This window comes from Hypanus sabinus, chromosome 7 (assembly GCF_030144855.1).
Source record: "Hypanus sabinus isolate sHypSab1 chromosome 7, sHypSab1.hap1, whole genome shotgun sequence".
Taxonomy (NCBI): Eukaryota; Metazoa; Chordata; class Chondrichthyes; order Myliobatiformes; family Dasyatidae; genus Hypanus; species Hypanus sabinus.
In genome coordinates, this window is record NC_082712.1 from 144,563,009 (window position 1) to 144,590,251 (window position 27,243).

The 27,243-nt window shown below is 37.5% G+C and overlaps 1 protein-coding gene across 4 annotated transcripts in view; it reads right to left on the bottom strand.

Annotated features, from left to right (window-relative positions):
- sbf2 (SET binding factor 2) overlaps positions 1–27,243 on the bottom strand; it is a 507,247-nt gene that overhangs the window by 117,910 nt on the left and 362,094 nt on the right. For all 4 annotated transcript variants that reach the window (XM_059975882.1, XM_059975881.1, XM_059975879.1 and 1 more), the window contains one exon: positions 2,974–3,144. In XM_059975882.1, coding sequence (XP_059831865.1) covers positions 2,974–3,144 — 171 coding nt within the window. The remainder of the gene's footprint in view (positions 1–2,973; positions 3,145–27,243) is intronic.

Here is a 27,243-nt window from a genome sequence, read left to right on the forward strand (position 1 = left end):
TCCCACTCCCTTCCCCTTTTCCCAACCATGATTTCCCTCTCCTTGCCCCCTTCCCACCCTCAGTCCACAAGAGACCTATATCAGAATTAGGTTTATCATCACTCACATATGTCACGAAATGTGGTTTTTTTCTTGTGGCAGCAGTACAGTGCAATACATTAAATTACAGGCACCCTAGCTATATATATGTGCCTAAGACTTTTGCACAGTACTGTATATTCATCTTTTTTTCAAAAAATCCTTCTCGGGATAATCAAGTTATCATAGTGAAATACCTTTGCCTTATTTAACTTCCAACAAACCAAACTATTCTACTGCATGTTACAGAAAGGTGACATACTAGTGCACATTAGAAGCAATCAAAACACTTAGGTTCCAATGATATCCTTAAATTTAAACATTTGAACCTCAAATGTGATAATGCTCAGAATCAATGTTTTATGTAAACTAAAACTTAAGAGATTTGACTGATGCATAATGCAAGAGAAAAAGCATGTGGAAAGACAAAGATCAATTTTTATCACTTGCCTGTATCCAAAGTCGTGTAAAACTTTGAGTTAGATAACAGTAAATAATTAACAGTTTCTATTCTGCATAAGCTCATGATCATAGTGTGACCAATGCATGCTACTTAGAGACAAACTCAGTCACACTCCTTTGTGTTGTATGGGGCTACCATTGTGCTAAATGGAGTAGATTTGAGAATAGATTTGGCAGCTCGTAATTGGGGATTCTTGAGCTTATGTGGATAACCAGCAACAGCAGAAATATGATAATCTCTAATGTCATAGCCCACTCAAACATATACAATAAAGTCAGGAGACCAGCCTTGTTCAATGAAGAGTGTAGAGGGACATGCTAGAAAGCAGCACAAGGTAAAAAGAAAAATGCCAAATGGTGAAATTGCACCACAGCACCATTTGCGTGCTAAACAAAAACAGCATGCTATAAACAAATCTAAGCAATTCCACAACCAATGGATCAGATCAAAGCTCTACAGTCTTACCACATCTAGTCACAGATAATTAAACAATTAAAAGGAGCAGGTGGCTCCAAGAACATCCCCATCCTCAACGATGCAAGGTTCATCATTTGAGTGCTAAAAAACAAGGCAAAAAAATCACAACCAATTTCAGCCCGAACTGCAGAATAGGTGATCCATCTTGACTGCATTCTACAGTCGCCACTATCACAAAACCCTTTGTCCAGCCCATTCTAAACACTCCATGTAATATCCAGAAGTGCCTGAACATTCTGGAGAAGCAAAGGCAAGCAGAACCAAAAACATCTGGGGAATACGGAAAACCTACAATCAAGGATTTGCTTGTCAAACTGTTCTGGTAGAGTTACATCTGCCTGATAATGTTGAAAATTGCACTGTTAGAACCTGCTCACAAGAAAAACCTGGATAATTGCCACCCAACTCGTTAAACCTTAATTTACCTACAATTATGGTAGTGATATTGATAACGCCAGCAATAACTCATGAATAATGTGATGAGTATGTGTATTCAGTTTCATTTTTGCTTGGACCACTTGGCTTCAGACCTCATTATACTGTCAATCCAAATGTGGACCAGAGTTGAATACCAGAACTGAGACAAAGGTACCATTTAACTCAATGTGGAATTCAGCAGTTCTATTTTCCCTGAAGCCAATAGGTGTCATGGGAAGAACAAACACCAACAGTTGGGTTTGTATCATGCAGTGACAAAAGATGGTTGCTTTTGTTGGTGGTCAATCATCCCAGTCTCAGACTGTCAATGTTAAATTTTCTCAAGCTGAAATCCTAGGTCCAACCATTGTCAGGACTTTATCAATAACTTTCCATCTATCATTTGATCACAATATTTTCAATATTTTGTTTAGTGGCAACACATAAAATGAAGCAGTATCTCCTGCATTGCAGAAATACCTGGCCTATGTTCAAGTAAGGATTTATAAGTGGCAAGTAACATTTGAGCCACAAAAGTGACATTCAATGACCATTGTCTATAAACTTCTAAACACCTCCTCATGAAATGACTTTGTGATCAGCAATGACCAGAAACTCAATTGACCCAGCCACACAAATAAAAAGGGTAAAAGAACAGATCAAAAACTGGATATTCTTTAGTTACTTGCCTTCAATCATAGAAAGGCTTCTTCCACTGAATGTTAAACCATCAACAATGCTGCAACTTCTATAAATGCATACAATAAATTGTATAATTTCATCAAGTACAGTCACCCTATGATCTCAACAACCATGAAGAACAAGAACAACAATTTTGTGGAGGAAATCTACTCTTTCATGTCACCCACAATCCTGGACATATTCTGATATTCTGATTCATAGAACCAAATAATTCCTAAAGAAAGCCCATCAAAAAAAGGTGAATTTGGATGAAGAAAAATTCCTATTACTGCTCACACAAGGTCAATTGGTAATGAACGAACATTTACTTACGCTCAAAAAATAAAAATGATTGATGGACAGAATGGGAAGAAATATTTAAGAAATGCAAATCTGTTTTTAATTTCCAGAGGGAAAAAAAAACACTTTTGTTTCCTTTAATCTTAACGTATTGTTATTTTCACTGATAGCCGGCTGGTGGTGTAGTGCATCAGCACCGAACTTGGAGGCAAATTGTCCTGGGTTCGAATCCGGCCACTCCTTGCATGCTAGGTTGAGTGTCAAGCTAGCAACTCAGCCTCATAAAAAACAGACAAATGCTAAAGAAACAGCAAGAAGAAATATACTGCCTGATGCGCCACTGATATTGTAAAACAATGATTTAGGAAAATATTTGTTAAAAAAAATTGACATTTAAGGGTAAATGGGCTGGATTAGTAATAGTCTGGAAAAATAGTGAAAAGAATCTCAGTAGAGTAGTATTCTATTTTTTAAGCAAGATCTTTTTTTCTATTGCTTCTGGTTTATAAATTAATTCTGTACTGCATAAACCAAAGGTGAGAAATATCTGTAATTACCTTTTGCTTGAAATTGGATACAAAATTTTCATTTCTAGAGGTGAGGTAGAGTGCTCGAATCTGATTCTGCACATCATTGTAGAATGTAGCTTCCCAAAACTGTTGGTTAGCCCAGATATGATGGTCTTGGACACATGTGTAGGCAAATTGGTTGACACCGGTTGCTAATTTCTGAAATAACCATAAAAAAGGTTTAAATATTTACATTACATTTATCAAGCATCAGTGTAAGAGTTTTTCTTATATTACTGATATTCACAATATAGTTAAGCGGGTGTGATCATCTCAGTTAAATCAATAACCATTCTATTTTGTTTCTGCATCGATGTTTAAATTACAAGTCAAAATGGAAAGAACATGGCTGTTATGTTCCGAAATATCTGCTTTTGATTGCTGGTGTATTTTTGCCACAACATCCCAAAATGACCAAGAGGACCTAAATGTACTATATATGTTTATTTTAGACTACTATTTATAAATTCTAAATTTTTGAATATGTGCTTCAGTAGTTTGACTTTCTCTGCTCAGTTATTGGTTAATCCATAACTACAATGATCAAGATCTCTTTAAATTAAGATAAAACACACCATTGAAGATCTGATTTCTTATGTAATTAACAAATAACACATGAAAACAAATGGATGTTATAAATAATATAGATATAAAAAGCAGAACCAAAATTTGCACTCTTCCATTAGAGGGCAGCAGATTTCCACACCATGTTGGAATTCAATCCTTCCATAATTAAAATATGCAACCATCCAAATAACAACTCCAAATTTTTTATATTTTTCTCTGTGGTAAATTCATGTATCTGACATTAAACATAATACTGATAAGAATAAAACATAAACATCCTCACATATTGAGTATATAATCTAAAATAACAAACTAGGACAAAACCCCCCCACAGATATTAGAGCATATAATGGTCCCTTTCAATTTTAAAATGTCATTTGATCTGTGACAGTTTGTTATGTTAATTATAAACACACATGACCAATTATTTTAACTTAACTCTTAAATGATGCAAAATCAACATTTTTATCATTTAAGATAAAACTATAGAGAAAACACCTGGTGGATCAAAGGCTTAGCCCAGTTTCATTGCTGATCTAGTCACTTATCATTTAAGCTGAAATTTGCACAATATTTCTTATTCGAATTCATTCCATTGATAATACAGAAATATAGTTTGGCATAACACCAGCATAAAACTACTTACAAGTGAAGATCTGGAAGGAAACAAAATACACTACTCTAATTCTGTGCTTGGCCAAGATCTTCCAGGAAATTCCAATGGCATTTCAAAAACCACTGGGTCAATAGGTGGTGCTAAAATCCTTGCCAGTGTAGTTTACAGGCAAACTGATTGTCTTAGTGGTGTTGGGATGGAATTAAGTTTTGCATTTTTAAAAAAGATAAACTAGGTGACTTGCAGCAGAAGTTAAACGGAACAGACCATATGTAAGTGTTTTTAATCAGTATTGAAAGAGTTAAAATATCTTCAGTCATAGCAAATCAAAATTATCCTCTGGGCTGAAATTCCAATGCAACCAAAATGCCTGTATGTTCGTTATGTGCCGTGTCAAAAAGCCTGTGCTGCAAGTAAAACAGCTAAAAATGTTAGCACTCAGAAAATGTGACTATGATATATTCCAGACACAATGTGAAGGTACTAGAATGTACTGCCAGTCAAGTTTATGTAGAGTGATGGGTTACTAGATGGGTTACTAACCAGCTATTCCAATGTAACGCTATAACTATTACAAGCAACATCATAACCTTAACATGCATTAGAAATTATTAAAAAACTGTTCTTTACTTATATGACTGATTCTATATGAGGCTATCAATAGTAATGAACTGGAAAAAGACAGTTTAATTTTTAATTATCAGCATCATAACAACATCAAGACTTCTTTTTCAAGTAAAGTTGTGCTCCTCATTAAATACAAAAATTACTGATATAACTACATTAGTTCTACCCTGCTGAATGACAATTCATTACAACATTCCAACTCATTAAGGCATCTCGCCTATGATGCTTAAAAAATACAATTTTCTTGGGCTTCATGTTTACTAGGATCCTGGCATCCCACAGTAATAAACGGGGCAGTATTGGCAGGCTGCTGTAAGGTGTGAGCCATAGCACTAATTCTGGCTGGCACATCATTACTGAGGAGTGGGTAATAGTCCCTGGGCTGAGAAGAGCTGTTTCACCAAAGACAGAGAAAGACAGCAACTTGCATTACATTCACGAGAAGATGATCAAACAAAACACAGGACTGAGGGGTGAGGGCAGGAACTTGTCCAGGTTCAGCCTGTAGCAGTGGAGAGAGCAGTTCACATTAACTTTGTGGCACAGACTCTCTCCCTCTCTATGTAATGCCCTCATACCTGGGAATATACCCTGACTGTTAAGTGAGATGCCATTATTATAAGTGGTATGTTTGTGCACTGTGTTGTATATCATTTCCATTCACACTACAGCCAGTTTTCCTGCAAAAGATTGCTTAATATAAAATAAAAGATTCATCACATACAAACTACAGATTTCTTCTTTTATTAGCCTTTACTACCAAAACAAAACACCCCAGGAATACAGATCACACTTCACAGAAAAAAGCCACAGAAAATTAACAATAAAGGAAGCGATTCAGCCCATCAAGTCCATACTGATTGAAAAAGTACTGCCCATTGTCAGGCACCTGATCCGTAGTTTTACAAGCCACAAGTGCTCAAATAAATATCCAGGCAGCTGTTAAATCTGTTCAAGGTTTCTACCCTTAACACTTTCAGGCTAAAAATTTTAAACCCTAATCATTCTCTAAGTGATGTGCCTCAGGGATCTGTTCTGGAACCCCTACTCTTCGTTATTTTTATAAATGACCTGGATGAGGAAGTGGAGGGATGGGTTAGTAAATTTGCTGATGACACAAAGATTGGGTGTGTTGTGGATAGTGTGGAGGGCTGTCAGAGGTTATAGTGGGACATTGATAGGATGCAAAACTGGGCTGAGAAGTGGTAGATAGCATTCAACCCAGATAAGTGTGAGGTGGTTCATTTTGGCAGGTCAAATATGATGGCAGAATATAGTATTATGGTCAGACTCTTGGCAGTGTGCAAGATCAGAGGCATCTTGGGGTCCAAGTCCATAGGACACTCAAAGCTGCTGTGCAGGTTGACTCTGTGGTTAAGAAAACATATGGTGCATTGGTCTTCATCAATTGTGGGATTGAGTTTAGGAGCCAAGCGATAATGTTGCAGCTATATAAAACCCTGGTCAGACCAAACTTGGAGTCCTATACTCAGTTCTCATCGCCTCACCACAGGCAGGATGTGGAAACCATAGAAAGGGTGCAGAGGAGATTTACAAGGATGTTGCCTGGATTAGGGAGCATGGCTTATGAGAATAGGTTGAGTGAACTCGGCCTTTTTTCTTGGAGCAATGGAGGGTGAGAGGTGACCTGATAGAGGTGTATAAAATGATGAGAGGCATTGATCATGTGGATAGTCAGAGGCTTCTTCCCAGGGCTCACACGAGGAAATCTGCAGATGCTGGAAATTCAAACAACACACACAAAATGCTGGTGGAACGCAGTAGGCCAGGCCGCATCTCTAGGAAGAAGTACTGTCGATATTTTGGGCCAAGACCCTTCGTCAGGACTAACTGAAAGGAGAGATATTAAGAGATTTGAAAGTAGTGGGGGGAGGGGGAAATGTGAAATGAAGGGAGAAGACCGGAGGGGGTGGGATGAAGCTAAAAGCTGGAAAGGTGATTGGCAAAAGTGATACAGAGCTGGAGAAGGGAAAGGATCATGGGACGGGAGGCCTCAGGAGAAAGAAAGTGGGGGGGGGGGAGCACCAGAGGGAGATGGAGAAAAGGCAGGGTGATGGGTAGAGAGAGAGAAAAAAAAACAAGCAACTAAATATGTCAGGGATGGGGTAAGAAGGGGAGGAGGGGCATTAACGGAAGTTAGAGAAGTCAATGTTCATGCCATCAGGTTGGAGGCTACCCAGCCAGTATATAAGGTGTTGTTCCTCCAACCTGAGTGTGGATTCATCTTGATGTCAACATTTTGATGCCCGAAACGTCCACAATGCTTCTTCCTATAGATACTGCCTGGCCTACTGTGTTCCACCAGCATGGTGTGTGTGTTCTTCCCAGGGCTGAAATGATTAGCACAAGAGGGCACAGTTTTAAGGTGCTTGGAAGTAGGTACAGAGAAGATGTCAGGGATAAGTTTATTTTATGCAGAGAGTGGTGAGTGCTTGGAATGGGCTGTCAGCAACGGTAGTGGATGCAGATACGATAGGGCCTTTTAAGAGACTCCTAGACAGGTACATGGAACTTAGAAAAATAGACAGCTATGGGTAACCCTAGGTAATTTCTAATGTAAGGACATGTTCGACACTTACACTGTGCTGTAGGTTTTCTATGTTTCTAAGTGAAGATTATTTTTTTTTACCATCCTTTGTTTAAAACAGAGGGGGCTGAGGGAAGTTCTAAGTAAGATGGATAAAATGTATTGAGTGCCTCGATAGTATAAATATTTTCTTTAGCTATGTAAAAGTAATTAGCTAAACATTAGCTAATTAAATTAATTAATTCATCACTCAGCCCCGTTTTAAACATCCACAGCCGATCTGAACTTTCCTTAGAATGAGATTCTTCAGTCTTGACAACATTCTCACAAATAAGTTTAGTGCAATTTCCAGCACAATCACTTCCTTCTGTAATTCAAGGAGCAGAAATGTATACAATGCTGAAAATAGAGCTGCAGGAGCATTCCTATCATAACTTCCTTGCTCCAATATTCGTACCACAGCTTAAGGAAGAAAGCTCCATCTGCTTTGTTTTAAATTCCCTTCTGCTTTACTGTTGCCTTTGAGAATTCATTCAAAGTTCCTTATTTTCTTCCATAATTTCCACATAATGTATATTCTCTTTTTAGCCATAGCTCCCCTTTACTTGAAGATCTATTAAACAGAAACCCTTCAATCTTTAGCTTCACAATTTATTAATTTGAATTTGTGCCCTGTGATTCACATTACAAGCTGAAAAATATATTACAGTATAATCCTGGTCTTATTAAACATTCAACTAGTAATACTGTAAAATGTTTGCCACTTCATTCCAATGTATGCACATTCCATATATTACTTTTGGCATAAAACAGTCTCACAAATGCATGGTGCTTTTTAGCACTTTTCAAGTCACAAAACTCTGCCAAAGCAATTACATTCTAAGTGACCTCAGATTCTGCATATTGCAGCATTGGGGCTTTAAAGACAGTCCATTTTGGACATGCTGAAACTAATTGTACAATGGTAGTCTAGAACTAAATTATCTTTATTCTGTAAAAATCAACTAGCTACCCACAATCTGCAAATTAGCATGACCCAGATGCAGCCAAATTTGAGATGAGCGGGAGGTCAGATGCTGACACATCTGAACTCCCGCTCAACTGCTGGCTTTACCAGAAAGTTCAGCAGCAGCGCAGACACATACGGGAATGGGGGTGCACAGGGAGCAAAACAGGTTTTAATTTTAATGGACGCCAGCTGTCCTGAATTGGGGCAGAATGCTTCAAATTGATATTTACATTAAGAACTGAAGACTAGCTCCGGTTTACAACCAGAAGCTAAATAACGAATATCAGTTGGAAGTTCATGAGGCCCTCCATTGGTCGGGGTTGACATGGGATGTTGCATCCCAGGTGTCTACACTACATAAGCCAGGGCAGTACAATATGGAGAGCAAGCTGCTGCCCACGAAGGAGGCTCCCCCTCTGCACAAAGCTAATGCATCCACAGGAGCAACAGAGACTAATACAGATCAACATCAGCAGCGTTGCAGGAGTTGCCAGTCAGCATTTAATTTAATGTAGAACTGTTTTGGAGACTCCAGATCCAGATTTTCCCTCTGGATTTACTCCCGAAACCTTTCCCATATATGGATATAGCTTCAAGATCAGCAATGTTTTAAGGCACCAGTAACCCACCTCTGTCTTTTCTCTTGTCAGTAGAAATAGTTCCACCAGGCTTAATAGCTAGGACACATGTGAAGGCCTGGATATCAGAGGCAATTTGAGACGCACACCATTGGGAGCATTTAATAAGTAGTGGGAGCTTATTCCCCCAACCACCCTAAGGCTATATTAGCCTTTAGGAACCATGGAAGTTTAACTTATTAAAAAAAAAAGACTTTTTTTTAGAAGTGTCAGCTACAATGTTTAGAAAGCTGAGCCTGGGGAAAGAAAACAAGGCACCCCCTGGCCTTAAGGCAGTTAATATCCATCACACCCTCCTCTTGCTGAGCGAAGATTTCTATCCCAGCTTCTTCCTATGGATATCAGTTTCAAGATCAGACTCCTGCCAAAAGTCCTCTTGTGAGCAGACAATTTCTCTATCAGCTGTTCCAGTAGGTTACCAGTGCTAGAAGAGGTCACCTCAACAGACACTCAAGTACTCATTGAGTACTTCCCAATGTAGGTTTTTCTGTGTGACCCTCTCTTTAGAATATTCAATTCCTTAATCACAAATGAGCCAATATCTCAAAGGAATGTTCCTATTATAATTTTCTATAATTATGCAAAAACAATGCCCATGTTTTAAGTCCATATTAGTTCATCTTTAAGATTTTCTTCCTCACAAATAGATTTTGCTATTTCCTTGATGAAAGCTTGGATCACTGTCTTTGTCACCATTAATTCATCTAGTCAGCTGACAACGTCTTTCACTAGGCTGAAGATAGTTCATTTCTTTCAAAGAGTTGTTCACATTGCTTTCAATGTGATGTATGTCTTATTCAGATTTTCTGAAATGAGTCCTGTAAACAAGTTACTGATTGTGTATCCTTGCCTAAGGATTAGTAATCTCACAATTTAGGCACAGAAAATTATATTCATCGATTACATGGGTCACAATATATCAGAGGTTCCCAGCCTTTGTTATGCCATGGCCTAATACCATTATGGAAGAGATCAGTGGACCCCAGAAAAATATAGCAAAACATTTATAAAAGTAACCTGCCTCTATATGTGTAATGAGGTAAGAAGAGTACAGTTCTCCTGTTGAGGACTCTGTCTGTATTTTTAATGCTGAACTTTTAATTCTGGGTGACTAGAAAAATAAGTCAGAACATAGGGATTGGCTATGTCCCTCCTACAGGAGTGAAGACCCATTGATATGCTGTAAGTTAGCATTCTGTTACCTTTCATACATCTAAACAAGTTTTTTCCCATTCTAATGGTTCTGGATTCTGGGTATAATTGTCCAGGCCTTCCCCTTTTCTCTGTTCAGAATTGGACCTAACTGAGAAGAATTGACACATCTCTCAAATTATATGTTTTCCCAGAAAACGTTAATTGAGCAAGGGCTACCCAGTATGTTCTGTCAGTCCATGAAATTTAGCCAACCAAATACAAAAACTGTTTTTTTACTATTAAGTATAATACAAATAGCAGTATTTGTAAGCCTAGTTGTCCTACTTTTGCATTGTAAGAGTACAACATATGAAATATGTATGCCTATAGTAAGTGAATAGCAAACACATTCAAACAGTTCTATCTTGTGACAATATAATGCTTTATAAACCTTGGAGGTCCTAAGATTACATCGCCATTTCCAAAATACATCCCAACAAAATAGGTTAAAAAGTTATCAAGAGTATAGCGTTCCTCAAGAGGACCTCATTTCTCTTGTAAGATTTTTACCAGTGTATAACACAAAAGACATACTAAGACTGGTTGATTTGAATGTAAAAATCAAAGGTGCAAACTATAATTGTATAATACCATTATTTTGTCATTAGAAATGGGGATGGTGCTGGAGGATTGGTGTATTGCTCATGTGGTTCCATTGTTTAAAAAGGGTTCTAAGAGTAAACCTAACAATTATAGGCCTGTCAGTTTGACGTCAGTGGTGGGTATATTAATGGAAAGTATTCTTAGAGATGGTATATATAATTATCTGGATAGACAGGGTCTGATTAGGAACAGTCAACATGGATTTGTGCGTGGAAGGTTATGTTTGACAAATCTTTTTGAATTTTTTGAAGAGGTTACGAGGAAAGTTGACGAGGTTAAAGCAGTGGATGTTGTCTATATGTACTTCAGTGAGGCCTTTGACAAGGTTCCGCACGGAAGGTTAGTTAGGAAGGTTCAATCGTTAGGTATTAATATTGAAGTAGTAAAATGGATTCAACGGTGGTGGATGGGAGATGCTAGAGAGTAGTGGTGGATAGCTGCTTGTCAGGTTAGAGGCTGGTGACTAGTGGTGTGCCTCGGGGATCTGTACTGGGCCCAATGTTGTTTGTCATATACATTAATGATCTGGATGATGGGGTGGTAAATTGCATTAGTAAGTATGCATATGATACTAAGGTAGGTGGCATTGTGGATAATGAAGTAGATTTTCAAAGTTTGCAGAGAGATTTAGTCCAGTTAGAAGAGTGGGCTGAACGATGGCAGATGGAGTTTAATGCTGATAAGTGCGAGGTGCTACAGTTTGGTAGGAATAATCCAAATAGGACATACATGGTAAATAGTAGGGCACTGAGGAATGCAGTAGAACAGAGTGACCTAGGAATAATGGTGCATAGTTCCCTGAAGGTGGAATCTCATATGGATAGGGTGGTGAAGAAAGCTTTTGGTATGTTGGCCTTTATAAGTCAGAGCACTGAGTATAGGAGTTGGGATGTAATGTTAAAATTGTACTAGGCACTGGTAAGGCCGAATTTGGAGTATTGTGTACTGTTCTGGTCACCGAATTATAGGAAAGATGTCAACAAAATAGAGAGAGTAGAGAGAAGATTTACTAGAATGTTACCTGGGTTTCAGCACCTAAGTTACAGGGAAAGGTTGACCAAGTTAGGTCTTTATTCTTTGGAGCGTAGAAGGTTGAAGGGGGACTTGATAGAGGTATTTAAAATTATGAAAGGGATAGATAGAGTTGATGTGGATAGGCTTTTTCCATTGAGAGTAGGGAAGATTCAAACAAGAGGACATAAGTTGAGAGTTAGGGGGCAAAAGTTTAAGGGTAACACGAGGGGAAGTTTCTTTACTCAGACAGTGGTAGCTGTGTGGAATGAGCTTCCAGTGGAAGTGGTAGAGGCAGGTTCGGTATTGTCATTTAAAGTAAAATTGGATAGGTATATGGACAGGAAAGGAATGGACGGTTATGGGCTGAGTGCGGGCCAGTGGGACTAAGGTGAGAGTAAGCGTTCGGCATGGACTAGAAGGGCCGAGATGGCCTGTTTCCGTGCTGTAATTGTTATATGGTTATATGGGTAACAGTGAACAACTCATATACAAGTACATTATATAAAGTTTTAAGAATGATATCATATCAAAAGTTACCTACGTTAGAAAGTAAATGTGAAATATCTAAATTGGTTAGTGAAAAATTGGATGAGGCTAAAGATGGCGCCAGAGATGTCTCTCTTTCCCTTTTCAGGATGGCTGGGGTTTGATTGGTATCTTTGGTCTTAAGGCAGCACTCAAAAACTGCGGTTCTGCATGACAGCGTGTTCCGGGTCTTGGAGCTCGCTGATTGGCCGGGTTTTGGTATGTCCAGATTTGGCCTGAAGTCAGGTGACTTTGGGGCCTGCGTGGTCCTTTGGACATGAATTCTTGCTGGTGTCATGCACTGAAATACAGTGGGAACTGGAACATTGAAGACGGTTAGGGCTCTGCGCTTGGTAACTGATTTGTTGATTATTGAAGAGGGAACTCAAAATAAAAACACAACACTTCAGACTGATTGTAACATCGAAATAGCAACGGTTGTCTCCCCTATCGCTGTGGAAGGAGCGATATCTGTCTTTCCCTCGTTGGTGAGAGAGACAGCCTGTGGGATGTTGAAATGTTGGAGTGAACTGTTAGTTTTTGATGGACTGTAGACCATGACCTCTCTTACGGGGCTTTGCTGTTGCTTGCATGGTGAGTGTTGCTTTATGCTAGAATAATTTGGGGTGGGGGGAGGGTTGATGCTGGTTGCACCATGGGAGGAGGGCAGGGCATTTTTCAGTTCTTACACCTTTTTTCTGTCATGCAATCTTTGCGGGAGTTTCTTCTGTTTTGAGGTTATCTGCAGAGAGTAAGAATTTCACATTGTGTATTGTATATATTCTCTGATATTAAAAGAAACTATTGAAATAATGTCTGCCAACTCGAAATCTTTCTGTGGGATTGTGTCATTAGACTAATTGTTCGCAACAGACACATCTCGAGTCCCCTCAAGATGAGGTGAGAAACACACATAGCCGTTTGCAACGTTAATGATCAGGACTAGGAAAGAAGAGGAGTAATGATAACATGATTAGGGCAGTCCCTGCTCTCCACACTTCCAGGGTTGGGGACAAAGCAGAGTAATAGGTAAAAGACAAGTACAAGGCAAGGGATAGCAAAGCAGTCATAAGAGAAATAACCCATTGTAGTGCAGGTCAGGTACTGGAGTTCATGGAGTCTTAGAAGTGGAATCTTTAAAAAAAAGTAGAAGTCACCACACTTTAGTCTTTGCAGGCTTCAATGTTTCAACAGAAGGAACACTATAGAAACAATAATTCCAATGGCAAGGGTATGGTCTATTGGAAAACTTGCAAAAAAAAACTTCAGCCCAATTTAAAGTAATGCCAATGCACCTACAAACTGTATTCACTGCTGTGGAAGTTAAAAGTTGCAACAGCTAGAAAGGTTTTAGCTGTTGTTTCAGTTAGAGCATTAAGCCAGTCAGGGGCTTAGTATGGGTCTGCAAAGGAAACTTGTGAAAGAAAGTGCCCCACTTGTCTGATTGTGTCCATCCAGTTACTCTCGTAGTGCATTGAGAAATATTCCCTTTTTTCTTGTCTGCTGATGATAACACCATGTGACTGAATACACAGCAATAATTGAAAGCTTGTCTGTCTATGTAACATAGTTTATTTGGGGAGTAATGTTATCAATGTCACCCCAAGATTTTAGTATTATCATAACACAAGAAAGTCTGCTGATGCTGGAAACTCACAAGCATCACACACAAAATGGAGGCAGCGTCTATGGAAATGAATAAACAGTGGACGTTTCAGGCCAAGACTCTTCTTTCAGGACTCTGCAATTGGTCTTTAAGAGTAAAATCTGTCTGAAACTTATTTACCTAATTTTTCAACTTGTAGTTAAACTCTATTCGAAATATAGTCGAATTCATAAGGATACCAACAGTTTGGAACTAATTTTTGTTGTAAGATATTATTTGTACCACAGCACGAACTATTCACAACTGTTTGATTCAGGGAGAATAGGAAATCTGGATAGAATAGTCCATAAGGACTAAAATCTCTAGAAAGTTTATTGGACTTTATCAATTTCAGTTGGCCACCGAGGAAAACATTTTCTTTTTATCTTGCCTTCTGCTTCAATGCATATTTCCATCTTATCTTCGCATGCAAAAAACCAGATCAAGTCAACCATTTAAAACGTAACCAGTAACACAGAAAATTGTCATGTTACCTTAACACTTAACAACAGAGTGCAATAGTGGCCATAATTGGAGAAATGGAAACAACTGTTTGGAGTAAGCACGTTCATATATTTGGTGGCCATAAGGGGAAAGTGTTCTAAGATATCTATCTAATGAAGAAGAGCCTTCATTACAAAATAAAACGGTTTTTCACAACGATCTAGTCAAAAAGGTTCAATATCATATTCCCATGAGTGGGACCATTCAATGATACTTTCCTTTAAGTGTAGGGGGATCCATCTCAAGGGATTCCTCTATTAGTTTACCTTCAATATCTGGGGTAGAAGCTTTCAGTTTTGTTAGAGTTTCATTAATCTTTTCTGCAAGTAATTCTTTGTCTTCCCACGTATCTAAGATCATTTCCTCTGCAAAGCAGTTAAGAGTGAATGTTTAAGTGAATGAGAATAATCACTTTGCCAGAGCAAGAATTAGGAATTCCAGTGTATTAGTTCACATATGACCAAAGGGTAAGGGTCATTTAATGATACTTAAATTAAAATCATCATTACTCGCATAGATTCTTAATCTAAAATTCACTGAGGTTTAAGATTAGGGGCGTTTGAGCCAGATGAGATAATTTTCATAGTAAACTCGACTTTGCTTTCTATGAGTACAAATATTACAAGTATAACATTTCTCCCTGGAGTTTGAGTGTTACTCTGAAAATAACTTTGCATTTTGAATGTATTATTCCTGGACAATGTATCCATGAGATCGTCCTCAAGCAAATAGACCTAAACATATATTTTTTTTCTTTCCAATACATATCACTCCACTTCCCATCAGGATATAGTGGTTTTGTGGTGGATCCATGTCTAATAGACAATAGTCAATAGGTGCAGAAGTAGACCATTCGGCCCTTCGAGCTTGCACCGACATTCTGAGATCATGGCTGATCATCTACTATCAATACCCGGTTCCTGCCTTGTCCCCATATCCCTTGATTCCCCTATCCATAAGATACCTATCTAGCTCGTTCTTGAAAGCATCCAGAGAATTGGCCTCCACTGCCTTCTGAGGCAGTGCATTCCACACCCCCACATCTCTCTGGGAGAAGAAGTTTTTCCTTAACTCTGTCCTAAATGACCTACCCCTTATTCTTAAACCATGCCCTCTGGTACTGGACTCTCCCAGCATCTGGAACATATTTCCTGCCTCTATCTTGTCCAATCCCTTAATAATCTTATATGCTGCAATCAGATCCCCTCTCAATCTCCTTAATTCCAGCGTGTACAAGCCCAGTCTCTCTAACCTCTCTGCATAAGACAGTCTAGATGTCCCAGGAATTAACCTTGTGAATCTACGCTGCACTTCCTCTACAGCCAGGATGTCCTTCCTTAACCCTGGAGACCAAAACTGTACACAATACTCCAGGTGTGGTTTCACCAGGGCCCTGTACAAATGCAAAAGGATTTCCTTGCTCTTGTACTCAATTCCCTTTGTAATAAAGGCCAACATTCCATTAGCCTTCTTCACTGCCTGCTGCACTTGCTCATTCACCTTCAGTGACTGATGAACAAGGACTCCTAGATCTCTTTGTATTTCTCCCTTACCTAACTCTACACCGTTCAGATAATAATCTGCCTTCCTGTTCTTACTCCCGAAGTGGATAACCTCACACTTATTCACATTAAACGTCATCTGCCAAGTATCTGCCCACTCACCCAGCCTATCCAAATCACCCTGAATTCTCTTAACATCCTCATCACATGTCACACTGCCACCCAGATTAGTATCATCAGCAAGCTTGCTGATGTTATTCTCAATGCCTTCATCTAAATCGTTGATGTAAATCGTAAACAGCTGTAGTCCCAATACCGAGCCCTGTGGCACCCCACTGGTCACCACCAGCCATTTTGAGAAACACCCATTCACCGCTACCCTTTGCTTTCTATCTGCCAACCAGTTTTCTATTCATGTCAATGTCTTCCCCCCAATGCCATGAGCTTTGATTTTACCCACCAATCTCCTATGTGGGACCTTATCAAATACCTTCTGAAAATCGAGGTATACTACATCCAATGGATCTCCCTTGTCTAACTTCCTGGTTACATCCTCGAAAAACTCCAATAGATTAGTCAAGCATGATTTGCCCTTGGTAAATCCATGCTGGCTCGGCCCAATCCTATCATTGCTATCTAGATAAGCCACTATTTCATCTTTAATAATGGACTCTAGCATCTTCCCCACTACTGATGTTAGGCTGACAGGACGATAGTTCTCAGTTTTCTCCCTCCCTCCTGTAAGACTTCTACTCATATTGGGGTGATAAATTCTGCTGGGGCAGGTTTGATGTCATCTATGGAGATAGCTTTACTTACTCTTGTATATATCTATAGGAAATGGTGTTGCAGAAAAGCAGCATCCATCATTAGGGACCCTCCCACCACCCAGGTCATGCTCTCTACTCACTGTTGTCATCAGGAAGAAGATACAGGAGCCTTACAACTCATATCATCAGGCTCAGGAACAGTTACTACTCCTCAACCATTGAATTAACGGGGCTAACTTCACTCAGCTTCACCTGCCCAATCACTGAACTGTTCCCTCAAACTATGCACTCCCTTTCAAGGATTCTTCATCTCATGTTCTTGATAGTTATTGCTTGTTTACTTGCTTATTTATTTATTCTTCTCATTTATATTTGCACAGTTTGTTCTCTTTTGCATGTTGATTGTTTATCTGCCCTTTTGGTGTGGTCTTTCATTGAGTTTATTATGGTTCTTGGAGTATGCCCACAAGAAAACAAAACTCAGAGTTGTATATGGTGATGTATATAAGACAGAAGTGGTTTGCCACTGGAATGCTAGTGCCCCACCCACCCAACTTGCCTTCACTGTTGGTGATGAAAAGCTGTCAGTAGTGCAATCTTTCAAATATCTGGGGAGCATTCTCTCTGAGGATAGCGGTGTTGACAATGACATCCAGAGCTGCATTAAACAGGCATCAGCTGCCTTTGGGAGACATCGGCGCAGAGCCTTTCAGAACAGGAGCCTTCATCTCTTCTCAAAGGTCACGGTATAAAAAGCGGTCTGTGCCACCACCCTCCTTTATGGCTGTGAAGCTTGGGTAACCTACAGCCGTCATATCAAGTCCTTGGAGTGCTTCCACATAAGCTGCCTTCAGTGCATCCTGGGAATTACTTGGCGTGAGGGGGTGTCTCACACGGAAATACTTGTAAGGACCAACTGCAGAAATATTGAGGCCATGAACACCCAGCATCAGCTGCAGTGGCTGGGGCATGTGATAATGATGCCCCCATGTCAGCTACCCCACAGAGTGTTATACAACCAGCTACATCATGGTCGACGCTCAACTGAAGGGCCGAAGAAGCGCTATAAGGATCAGATGAAGAATGCTTTAAGGAAGTGCAAAATCAGACCTGAGGACCTGGAGAATGTTGCTGCTGAACATAACACTTGGCGACAGCTGTGTAGGGATGAGGTTCATATTCTGGAGATGGAAAGAACAACCAGAAGACAGCAGAAGAGAGCCAGGAGAAATGCAGCCATGGTTGCCATCACTACCACCACTACCACATATACATGTCCCACCTGCAACAGAGCTTGTGGGTCCAGGATAGGACAGTATAGTTATCAAAGATCTCACCGTTAAAGGAGTAGACGTCGTCATCGGATTCCCATGGACAACGGAAGAAGATATGTACTTTCATAATAAATTTACTTTGCTTTTTTTTCTGCTATATTATAATATCAAGCAGCATTTGCCTGCGCAACTACTATAAAACAGGATGGCAATCCTTTTATAATACAAGGTGCCTGAGCACTTGTTGAGCACACTCAAGAGTTGGACTACTGCTAAATAATACTTTTGGTATAACATTACAACATTGGGTGTCAACTGTGATAGGACTGGGTTTACTGACTACGAAGTACTAAACTCAGATTAAGATCTTAATGTGGGGGGACGTCACGTGGTGACGTAGGATTGAGACATGGAAATCCAGCTCTCTTGTAAAAAATCAGTAAATTAATTTTTAAGTGAAGAAAAGTTAGTAAATACTTTCTAAAAGTTACTTATAAACTACTCAGGATTGTTTCAAACTATGTCTCATAAACAGGAGCAGAAGAAAACTACTACCTTGAAGATAACGCAAGTTGGAACAGAATCAAGGCCCGTCGCCACGAAAGAATCGCGGGCTCAAGTACATCTTACCTTCGGTGATACAGAACAGGAAACTGCGGCAACATCAACCATCTCTAAAGAAAAAGACCAACAAGAACTGTGCAAATGTGAAGGAAGGAGCATGCGCAAATGCGAGCAGCCTGAACTACAAATCACAGTTACGATCGAAACCGGAAGTGAAAGTGAATCTGAGGTAGATTCAGATTCTCTGGATAAATTAGACGAAGATGAAGGTAAAAGTTTTTCTGGAGATATAGGAAAAACTTTGATGCAAATAATGCATAAATTAGAAAAACTAAACACATTAAAAGCAATAAAAAAGATATTAAAAATATGAAGATTATGTTTGACGAAATGACAAAAAGATAGGACAAAATGGATAAGAGAATTACAGACTTGGAAGAAACAAAGGGAGACATCGTTGAAAGAATGAATAAAATGGAAGATAATATTTCTGCCTGGACATCAGAAAGAAAACAGTTGTTGGAAAAAGTGGACATGCTTGAAAATTTTAGCAGACGAAATAATATTAAGATTGTTGGACTTAAAGAAGGTATAGAAGGAGAGGATCCAATATTTTTTTTTCAAAAATGGATCCCGGAAAACTTGGAAATGGAAGAAGGAACTCAGTTAATTGAAATTGAAAGGGCTCACAGAGCCTTAAGATCAAGACCTCAAGTTGATCAAAATCCATGATCAATCTTGATAAAATGTTTAAGATATCAAGATAAAGAAAAGATCCTGAAGGCGGCTGCCCAATGTGCCAGAAAGAGAAACGGGCCATTGATGATAGAAGGGAAAACAGTTCTTTTCTATCCTGATATAAGTTATAGCCTTTTGAAGAGAAAGAAGGAATTTAACCCAGCGAAAAAGGTTTTATGGGAAAAGGGTTATAAATTTATAATGTGTCACCCGGCAACACTGATAATTTTTTTGGATGATGGAAAAAGAAGATTTTTTACTGATTATCGAGATGCGGAAGAGTTTGCACAAAAACTCCCAAATATTCGCTAACTACACCCAAAGATTTAAAAGCGAAACGGATTAAAGATGAAGACAGGGACAGTGAATGGAATTGATGGACATTTAAAGACAGAAGAGTATTTATATATATATTCTTAATTATATGATACAGGGGGAGAAAGGTAAAAATTTGAGAAATATTAATTGAGAGTAGTGATTTTTTTTCTTCTTCTCATATATATACTTTTTTATATTACAGGGGAGCTGGGGGAACTTCGGATCGATTGCTATGGGATTCACATGTGTAATCATGGTGATTGCCATGACCTGTACAACAGAGGGGAGTAATGCTGTGTTTTTTTTTAATCCACAACGTTAGTAGGGGGTATTTTGTTTTTTTCTTTATGATCTATTTTTCTTCTATCTTTCTTTCTTTGCCTGGATGATCGGTGGGGAGACACATAGCAACATGGAGAATTTGAAAAAGATTCCCCAAAGTACCACAAAAGTTGAAAGATTAGGTATTATTATAGATTGGAGTAACCCTATTAAAAACAGTGACTAATTTACTGAATTTTTAAAGTTTTAATATTAATGGGCTTAATGGACCGATGAAAAGAAAAAGAATTTTAACATACATTAAGAAAATGAAAATAGATATAGCGCTTTTTTTTACAAGAGACACACTTAACAGAGATAGAACATCAGAAATTAAAAAGAGATTGGGTTGGAAATGTTATTGCAGCTTCATTTAACTCAGAGGCGAGAGGAGTTGCAATTTTGGTTAATAAAACTTTACCAATTAAAATACAAAATGTATTAATTGATTCGGTGGGGAGATATGTAATTATACATTGTCAATTTTTTTCAGAACTATGGATATAGTTATGAATATTTATGCACCAAATGAAAATGATGTAAAATTTATACAAGAGGTCTTTTTTGAATTTGGCTGACGCACATGACAAAATATTAATAGGTGGATATTTTAACTTTTGTCTAGATCCAGTTTTAGATAGATCAACAAAGGTTGTTACAAAATCAAAAGTAGCAAAATTAACTTTATCATTGATGAAAGATTTAAATTTGATTGATATATGGAGAAGAATTAATCCAAAAGAAAGAGATTTATTCATTTTATTTAAATAGACACAAAACTTATTCAAGGATAGATTTTTTCCTATTATCAATGAAATTTCAAGACAGAGTGAAAAATATAGAATATAAAGCAAGAATATTGTCAGATCATTCTCCCTTGATAATGACAATGATAATGATAGATAAAGAGGAATCAATTTATAGATGGAGATTTAATTCAATATTATTAAAATGTCAAGATTTTTGTGATTTTATGAAAAAGCAGATTCAGTTTTTTTAAGATACAAATTCACATTCATTTGATGATAAATTTATATTGTGGGAAGCAATGAAGGCATATTTGAGAGGCCAGATAATAAGTTACACTTCTAAAATTAAGAAGGAATATGTGATAGAAATATTTCAATTGGAAAAAGAGATTACAAAATTAGAAAAAGAATCTCAAAGAAATATGACAGAAGAAAAACGAAGACAACTTGTTAACAAGAAGTTACAATATAATACACTTCAGACATATCAAACAGAAAAAGTAATTATAAGAACTAAACAGAGATATTACGAACTAGGTGAAAGATCACATAAGGTTCTCGCTTGGCAGTTAAAAACAGACCAGGCTTCCAAAACGATAAATGCAATTAGAACAAGTGTAAACAAAATTACTTATAAACCTTTAGAAATTAATGAAACTTAAGTATTTTTATTCTGAACTGTATCAATCAGAATCACAAAATGATAATGTCAAGATAGAAAGGTTTTTATCACAAATAACTCTTCCAAAATTGAATTCGGAAGAAGAGAAGGGATTAGATATGCCTTTTACATTAAAAGAGGTCGAAGAAGCTCTAGGATCACTTCAGAGTAATAAATCCCCAGGAGAAGATGGTTTTCCGCTCGAATTTTACAACAAGTTTAAAGATTTACTAATTCCTTCTTTTATGGAGTTAATACATCAAGTGGAAAGAACGCATAACTTCCAGAATCTTTTTCGACAGCTATTTTAATAGTATTGCCAAAAAAAGATAGAGATCTTTTAAAGCCAACATCATATAGACCTATTTCTTTGATAAACACTGACTATAAAATAATAGCAAAAATTTTATCTAGTAGATTATCTAAATACCTACCAAAATTAATACATATGGATCAAACAGGATTTATCAAAAATAGACTATCGGCAGATAATGTAACCCTGTTACTTAGCATAATTCATTTGGCACAAAAGAGGGAGGAAATGAGTGTGGCTTAGATGCACAAAAAGCATTTGATAGATCGGAATGGGATTTTATATTTAAGGTATTGGAAAAATATGGATTAGGAGTATCCTTTATAAAATGGATTACAACCTTAAATACTAATCCCAAAGCTAAAGTAGTGACAAATGGTCAAATTTCAACACCATTTCAGTTAACAAGGTCAACTAGGTAAGGTTGTCCATTATCACCTGCTTTATTTGTGTTCACGATAGAACCATTAGCTGAATTAATTAGAACGGACCTAGATATTAAGGGTTTCAGAGTTAACCAGGAGGAATACAAGATTAACTAATTTGCTGACGATGTTCTGCTTTATTTAACAAACCCATTGTATTCGCTGCGTAAATTATCTTCTAGATTGAAAGAATATGGGAAAATATCAGGCTACAAAATAAATTGGGATAAAAGTGAAATTCTACCTCTTACTAAAAGAGATTATAGTCAATGTCGATTAATAACTCAATTTAGATGGCCGCTAAATGGTATAAAATATTTAGGAATAAGAGTTGATAATGACATAAAGAACCTATATAAATTAAATTATTTACCATTATTGAAAAAAATTCAAGCTCTTGATAAATGGATGATATTACCAATAACATTAGTAGGCAGATTAAATGCCGTAAAAATGAATATATTCCCTAGATTACAATACTTATTCCAAACACTACCAATACAACTACCCCAGAAGTTTTTTCAAGAGTTAAATAAAATGTGAGGAAGTTCCTTTGGAAGGGTAAGATGTCAAGAATATCGTTGGAATAATTGACATGGAAATTTGAACTAGGAGGGTTACAACTTCCAAACTTTAAGAATTATTATAAAGCAAATCAACTTAGATTTATTGCATCTTTTTTTGATAAAGGTAAGCCAGCATGGATTAGAATAGAACTAGATAAAATAGGAGAAAATACACCATAAGTTTTTATATTTAAATGGGAATCTAAATGGATACGGGAAAAGAAAGAATCTCCTATATTAAAACATTTGATTGATCTATGGAATAAAATAAATGTTGATGATGAGATAAGGAAATCTTTATTAGCAAAGAGATCTTTAATTCAAAATAAACTTATTCCTTTTACAATGGATAATCAACTTTTATACAACTGGTTTCAAAAAGGGATTAGATATATAGGAGATTGTTTTGAAGGAGGTATATTAATGTCATTTGATCAATTAAAGAATAAATACAAAATATCAAACAACACTCTTTTTTGTTATTTCCAATTAAAGGCTTATTCAAGAGATAAATTGGGTCAAACAATGTTATTGCTGAAAACTAATGAAATAGAAACTTTAATTCAAAAAGGAAAAATTAAAAAATTTATTTCTTGTATGTATAGTTTGATTCAAAAACAGGCAATTAAACAAGGAATTCATAAGTCAAGACAAAAATGGGAAACTGACTTGAATATTAAAATTGAAGAAACAAGTTGGTCAAGACTATGTCTTGACAATATGACAAATACAACAGATGTCGGGTTAAGATTAGTGCAATATAATTTTTTACATCAATTATATATTACACCAAAAAAAAAATTAAACCCAAATTTATCTGATCAATGTTTCCGATGTAATCAAGAAATTGGTACTATTTTACATTCTACTTGGTCTTGTTCTAAAATTCAACCTTTTTGGACAAATTTAAGAGTTTTACTGGAACAAATTATTGGAAAACAACTTCCACATAACCCAATATTATTTTTATTAGGTGATATTGAATGGAAAAAACCGAAACCCAAATTGAATAAATATCAGAAAGAATTCATAAAAATTGCATTGGCAGTAGCCAAAAAGGCTATTGCAGTTACTTGGAAATCGGATTCAAACTTAAGTATACATCGTTGGAAGAATGAAATTTTCAGCTGTATTCCACTTGAAAAAATTACTTATAATTTAAGAGATAAATATGAAGTATTTCTGAAAATTTGGCACCCTTATTTACAAAAGACAGGATTAAATATAAAGGTGCTCTGAAGATAAAATTATTGGTTATTTGGGGAAATAAATAAATATATATACTAAAGTTATTATGAACTCCGTGGAGCATGTGGGGATCTTCCGATATCCAGGCATTTTTTCTTTCTTTCTTTCTTCTTCTCTTTCTTTCTATAGGGATATGTTAGGGGGGAGGGGGGAAGGGTTGATAATTTTTTTCCTTTCTTTTTGCAATCATTTGAAAGCTCAATAAATTTTTTTTTTTAAAAAAAGATCTTAATGCCTATCCGATATAAACTGACACAAGCACCCTCACTGAAAGGTGGCTGTACTGTAACTACCCAATCTTCAAAGACTAGTTCACTACACTGCTTACCCACCATGGCAAGCACAGCTGCCAAATCCACTATTTGAGCAGTGGGTCCCCCCCCCCCCCCGCCTGCTTCCAGCTAACAAAGTAGTTTAAATGCAGTTCATTTATTTCCAGTGATAAGTTTAAATTCAAACAACATTATAACACATTTACAACTCACAAAAGATTTCTATCTTATAAAAGACTTCCAAATTACAGATCATTTCTAACACACACAGGATCTGGATAGGTGAACCAGACATCCATTGCAGGAGGCGAAAGCAAAGGAATGGATTCCAATTCACCTTGTGTTTTTGTCATACTTGGACCATTCCTAATAAGCCTGAACTGCTGTGTAAATTCATATTGTTTCTTTACCAATTGGGTGACTTCACACATGATATCTTTTTCAAATACCTTTTAACAGAAATGGTCTAAAAACTTCTGGAAACAGAGATCCAAAGTACCCACAATTAATGCTGTGAAGCTGACTCCATAAGTACACAAACCTTCCAATTTATTAATCAATCAGCTATTGATTTGCTAAATGAAAATATCCATCTGGTCTGCAAGCTTCTTTGAACCAAACAACTTAGGCAGAGTTGTCTATTTTGAAACAAGCCCAATAATTAAAATTTTATACCGCACCTCTTCAGCAGTTAGACCCAGCGCTGTGGGGCCAGCACATCTGCTATAGACAGTGCTTATTTTCAAAGCTGTCTCTTAAACTTCAAACTAACTACTGCTTTCCATTTAACATTATGAACTGAAGACTAGCTCTGGTTTATGACAAGAAGTTAATTAAAGGATATTGGTTGGAAATTCAACTTATCCAAAATCAACAGTTTAATCTTTACAAGTGTCAGCTTCTATGTGTAGAAAGCTGAACTTGGCCAGAAACAAGAGACCCCTGGCCCCAAGAGTGAATATCCATAACACAGCCATAAAAAGCAGCATCCATCATTAAAGACCCCCACCATTCAAGCCATGCCTTCTTCTCGTTACTACCACTGGGCAGGAGGTATATTTGCCTTAGGTCCCATACCACTGAAAACAGTTAGAACCCTACAACTATCATGCTTCTGAATTGGAATGGATAACTTCATTCACCACAAGTGATTCTATGACTTATAACAACACACACAAAATGCTGGCGGAACTCGGCAGGCCAGGCATCATGCATGGAAAAAAAGTACAATCGATGTTTCCAGCTGAGACCCTTCTGCAGTCCAGCATTTGGTGCATGTTGCTTTGATTTCCAGCATCTCCAGATTTTCTCTCGTCTATGATCTACAAACTCACTTTCAATGACTCTTCACAACTCATGTTCTTAATATTATTTTTATTTCTAAAGTTAAGTTTTCTTTTGCACATTGGTGTTTATCAGTCTTTGTCTACATATAGTTTTTCATAAAATTTGGTCGTATTTCTTTTTTCCTGTAAATGCATGCAAGAAAATGAACCTGAAGGTACTATATGGTACTTTGATAATAAACAGGCCCCCCCCCCCCCAGCTATCCAAAGGTAGAACATTCCTATGAAACTGTGTGTAAGCCGAAATGTCGTAAAGCGAAGAAGCAATTATCATTAATTTATATGGGGAAAATTTTTTAGTGTTCCCAGACCCGAAAAATAAGCTACCAAATCAAACCAAATAACACACAAAACCTAAATTAACACAAACATATAGTAAAAGCAGGAATGATAGAATAAATATATAGCCTATATAAAATAGAAATATTGTATTACAGTCTAGTTTCACTTATCAAAATCGGGAAGACAGCAAGCCAAAATCGATGTGGAGAAAAAAATAAATTGGCACGTACAGGCAAGCGCACATACACGCATACATACATACACACACACTCATAAAGCGGGCGTCTTTTTTTCCGTAAAAGCGAAAATCCTCTTTGATGAGCGAAAACAGGTACTAATGTAGGACTTTCGTAACAGCAAGCTGTCATAAAGTGGACGTTTGAAAAATGGGGGCCACCTGAATTTACTTTGAACTTTCAATATAAAATATGAACATTAATTAAAACTCAAAAAGAGTACATAATTCATTTGAAACAATACCTTATAGACTTTACTTTAAATTTAGTTCTTTGTAGCAATGAGTTAGCTTCAAGTACGTACTTACACACACACCCACCCACCATTTAGGCCCCAGATACTAGAGGGATAGGTGCCCCAGTCAGTTCAGATTGGCAACAACATCTTCATGATCTCCATCAACACAAGTGCATCATAAGGCAGTATGCTTAGCATCCTGCCCTACTTGCTTTACGCACACTTATGACTGTGTGTCATATTCAAGCTTGCAGATGACACGACTGCCGTTGGCTGCATCAGGGATGGGGATGAATCAGCATTAGGAAGGAGATTGAAAATCTGGCTCGGTAATGCCATAACACTAACTTCTTATTCAATATCAGCAAGACTAAGGAACCGATTATTGATTTCAGGAACAGGAAACTAGAGGTCCATGAGCCAGTCCTCACTGGAGGATCAGAGGTGAAGAGGACCAGCAACTTTAAATTCCTCAGTGTTAACATTTCAGAGGACCTGTCTTGGGCCCAGTTCACAAATGCAATTACAAAGAAAGTACGGCAGCGCCTCTACTTACTTAGGAGTTTGCAGAGATTTGGCATGATACCTAAAACTTTGACAAACCTCTATAAATATGTGGTGAAGAGTATCTTAACTGGTTGCATCACAGCCTGGTATGGAAACACCAATCAATGTCCTTGAACGTAAAATCCTTCAAAGAGTAGTGGATATGGCACAGTCCATAATGGGGAAAGTCCTCCCCACCACTGAGCACATCCACATGAAATGTTGCAGGAAAGCAACATCCATCATCAGGGACACCCACCACCCAGGTCATACTCTCTTCTTGCTGCTGCCATCAGGTCGAAGATACAGGAACCTCAGACACACAGCACCAGGTTGAGGAATAGCTATTACTCCTCAACCATCTGGCTCCTGAGTGAAGTTTTCCCCTTTCGTTCAACT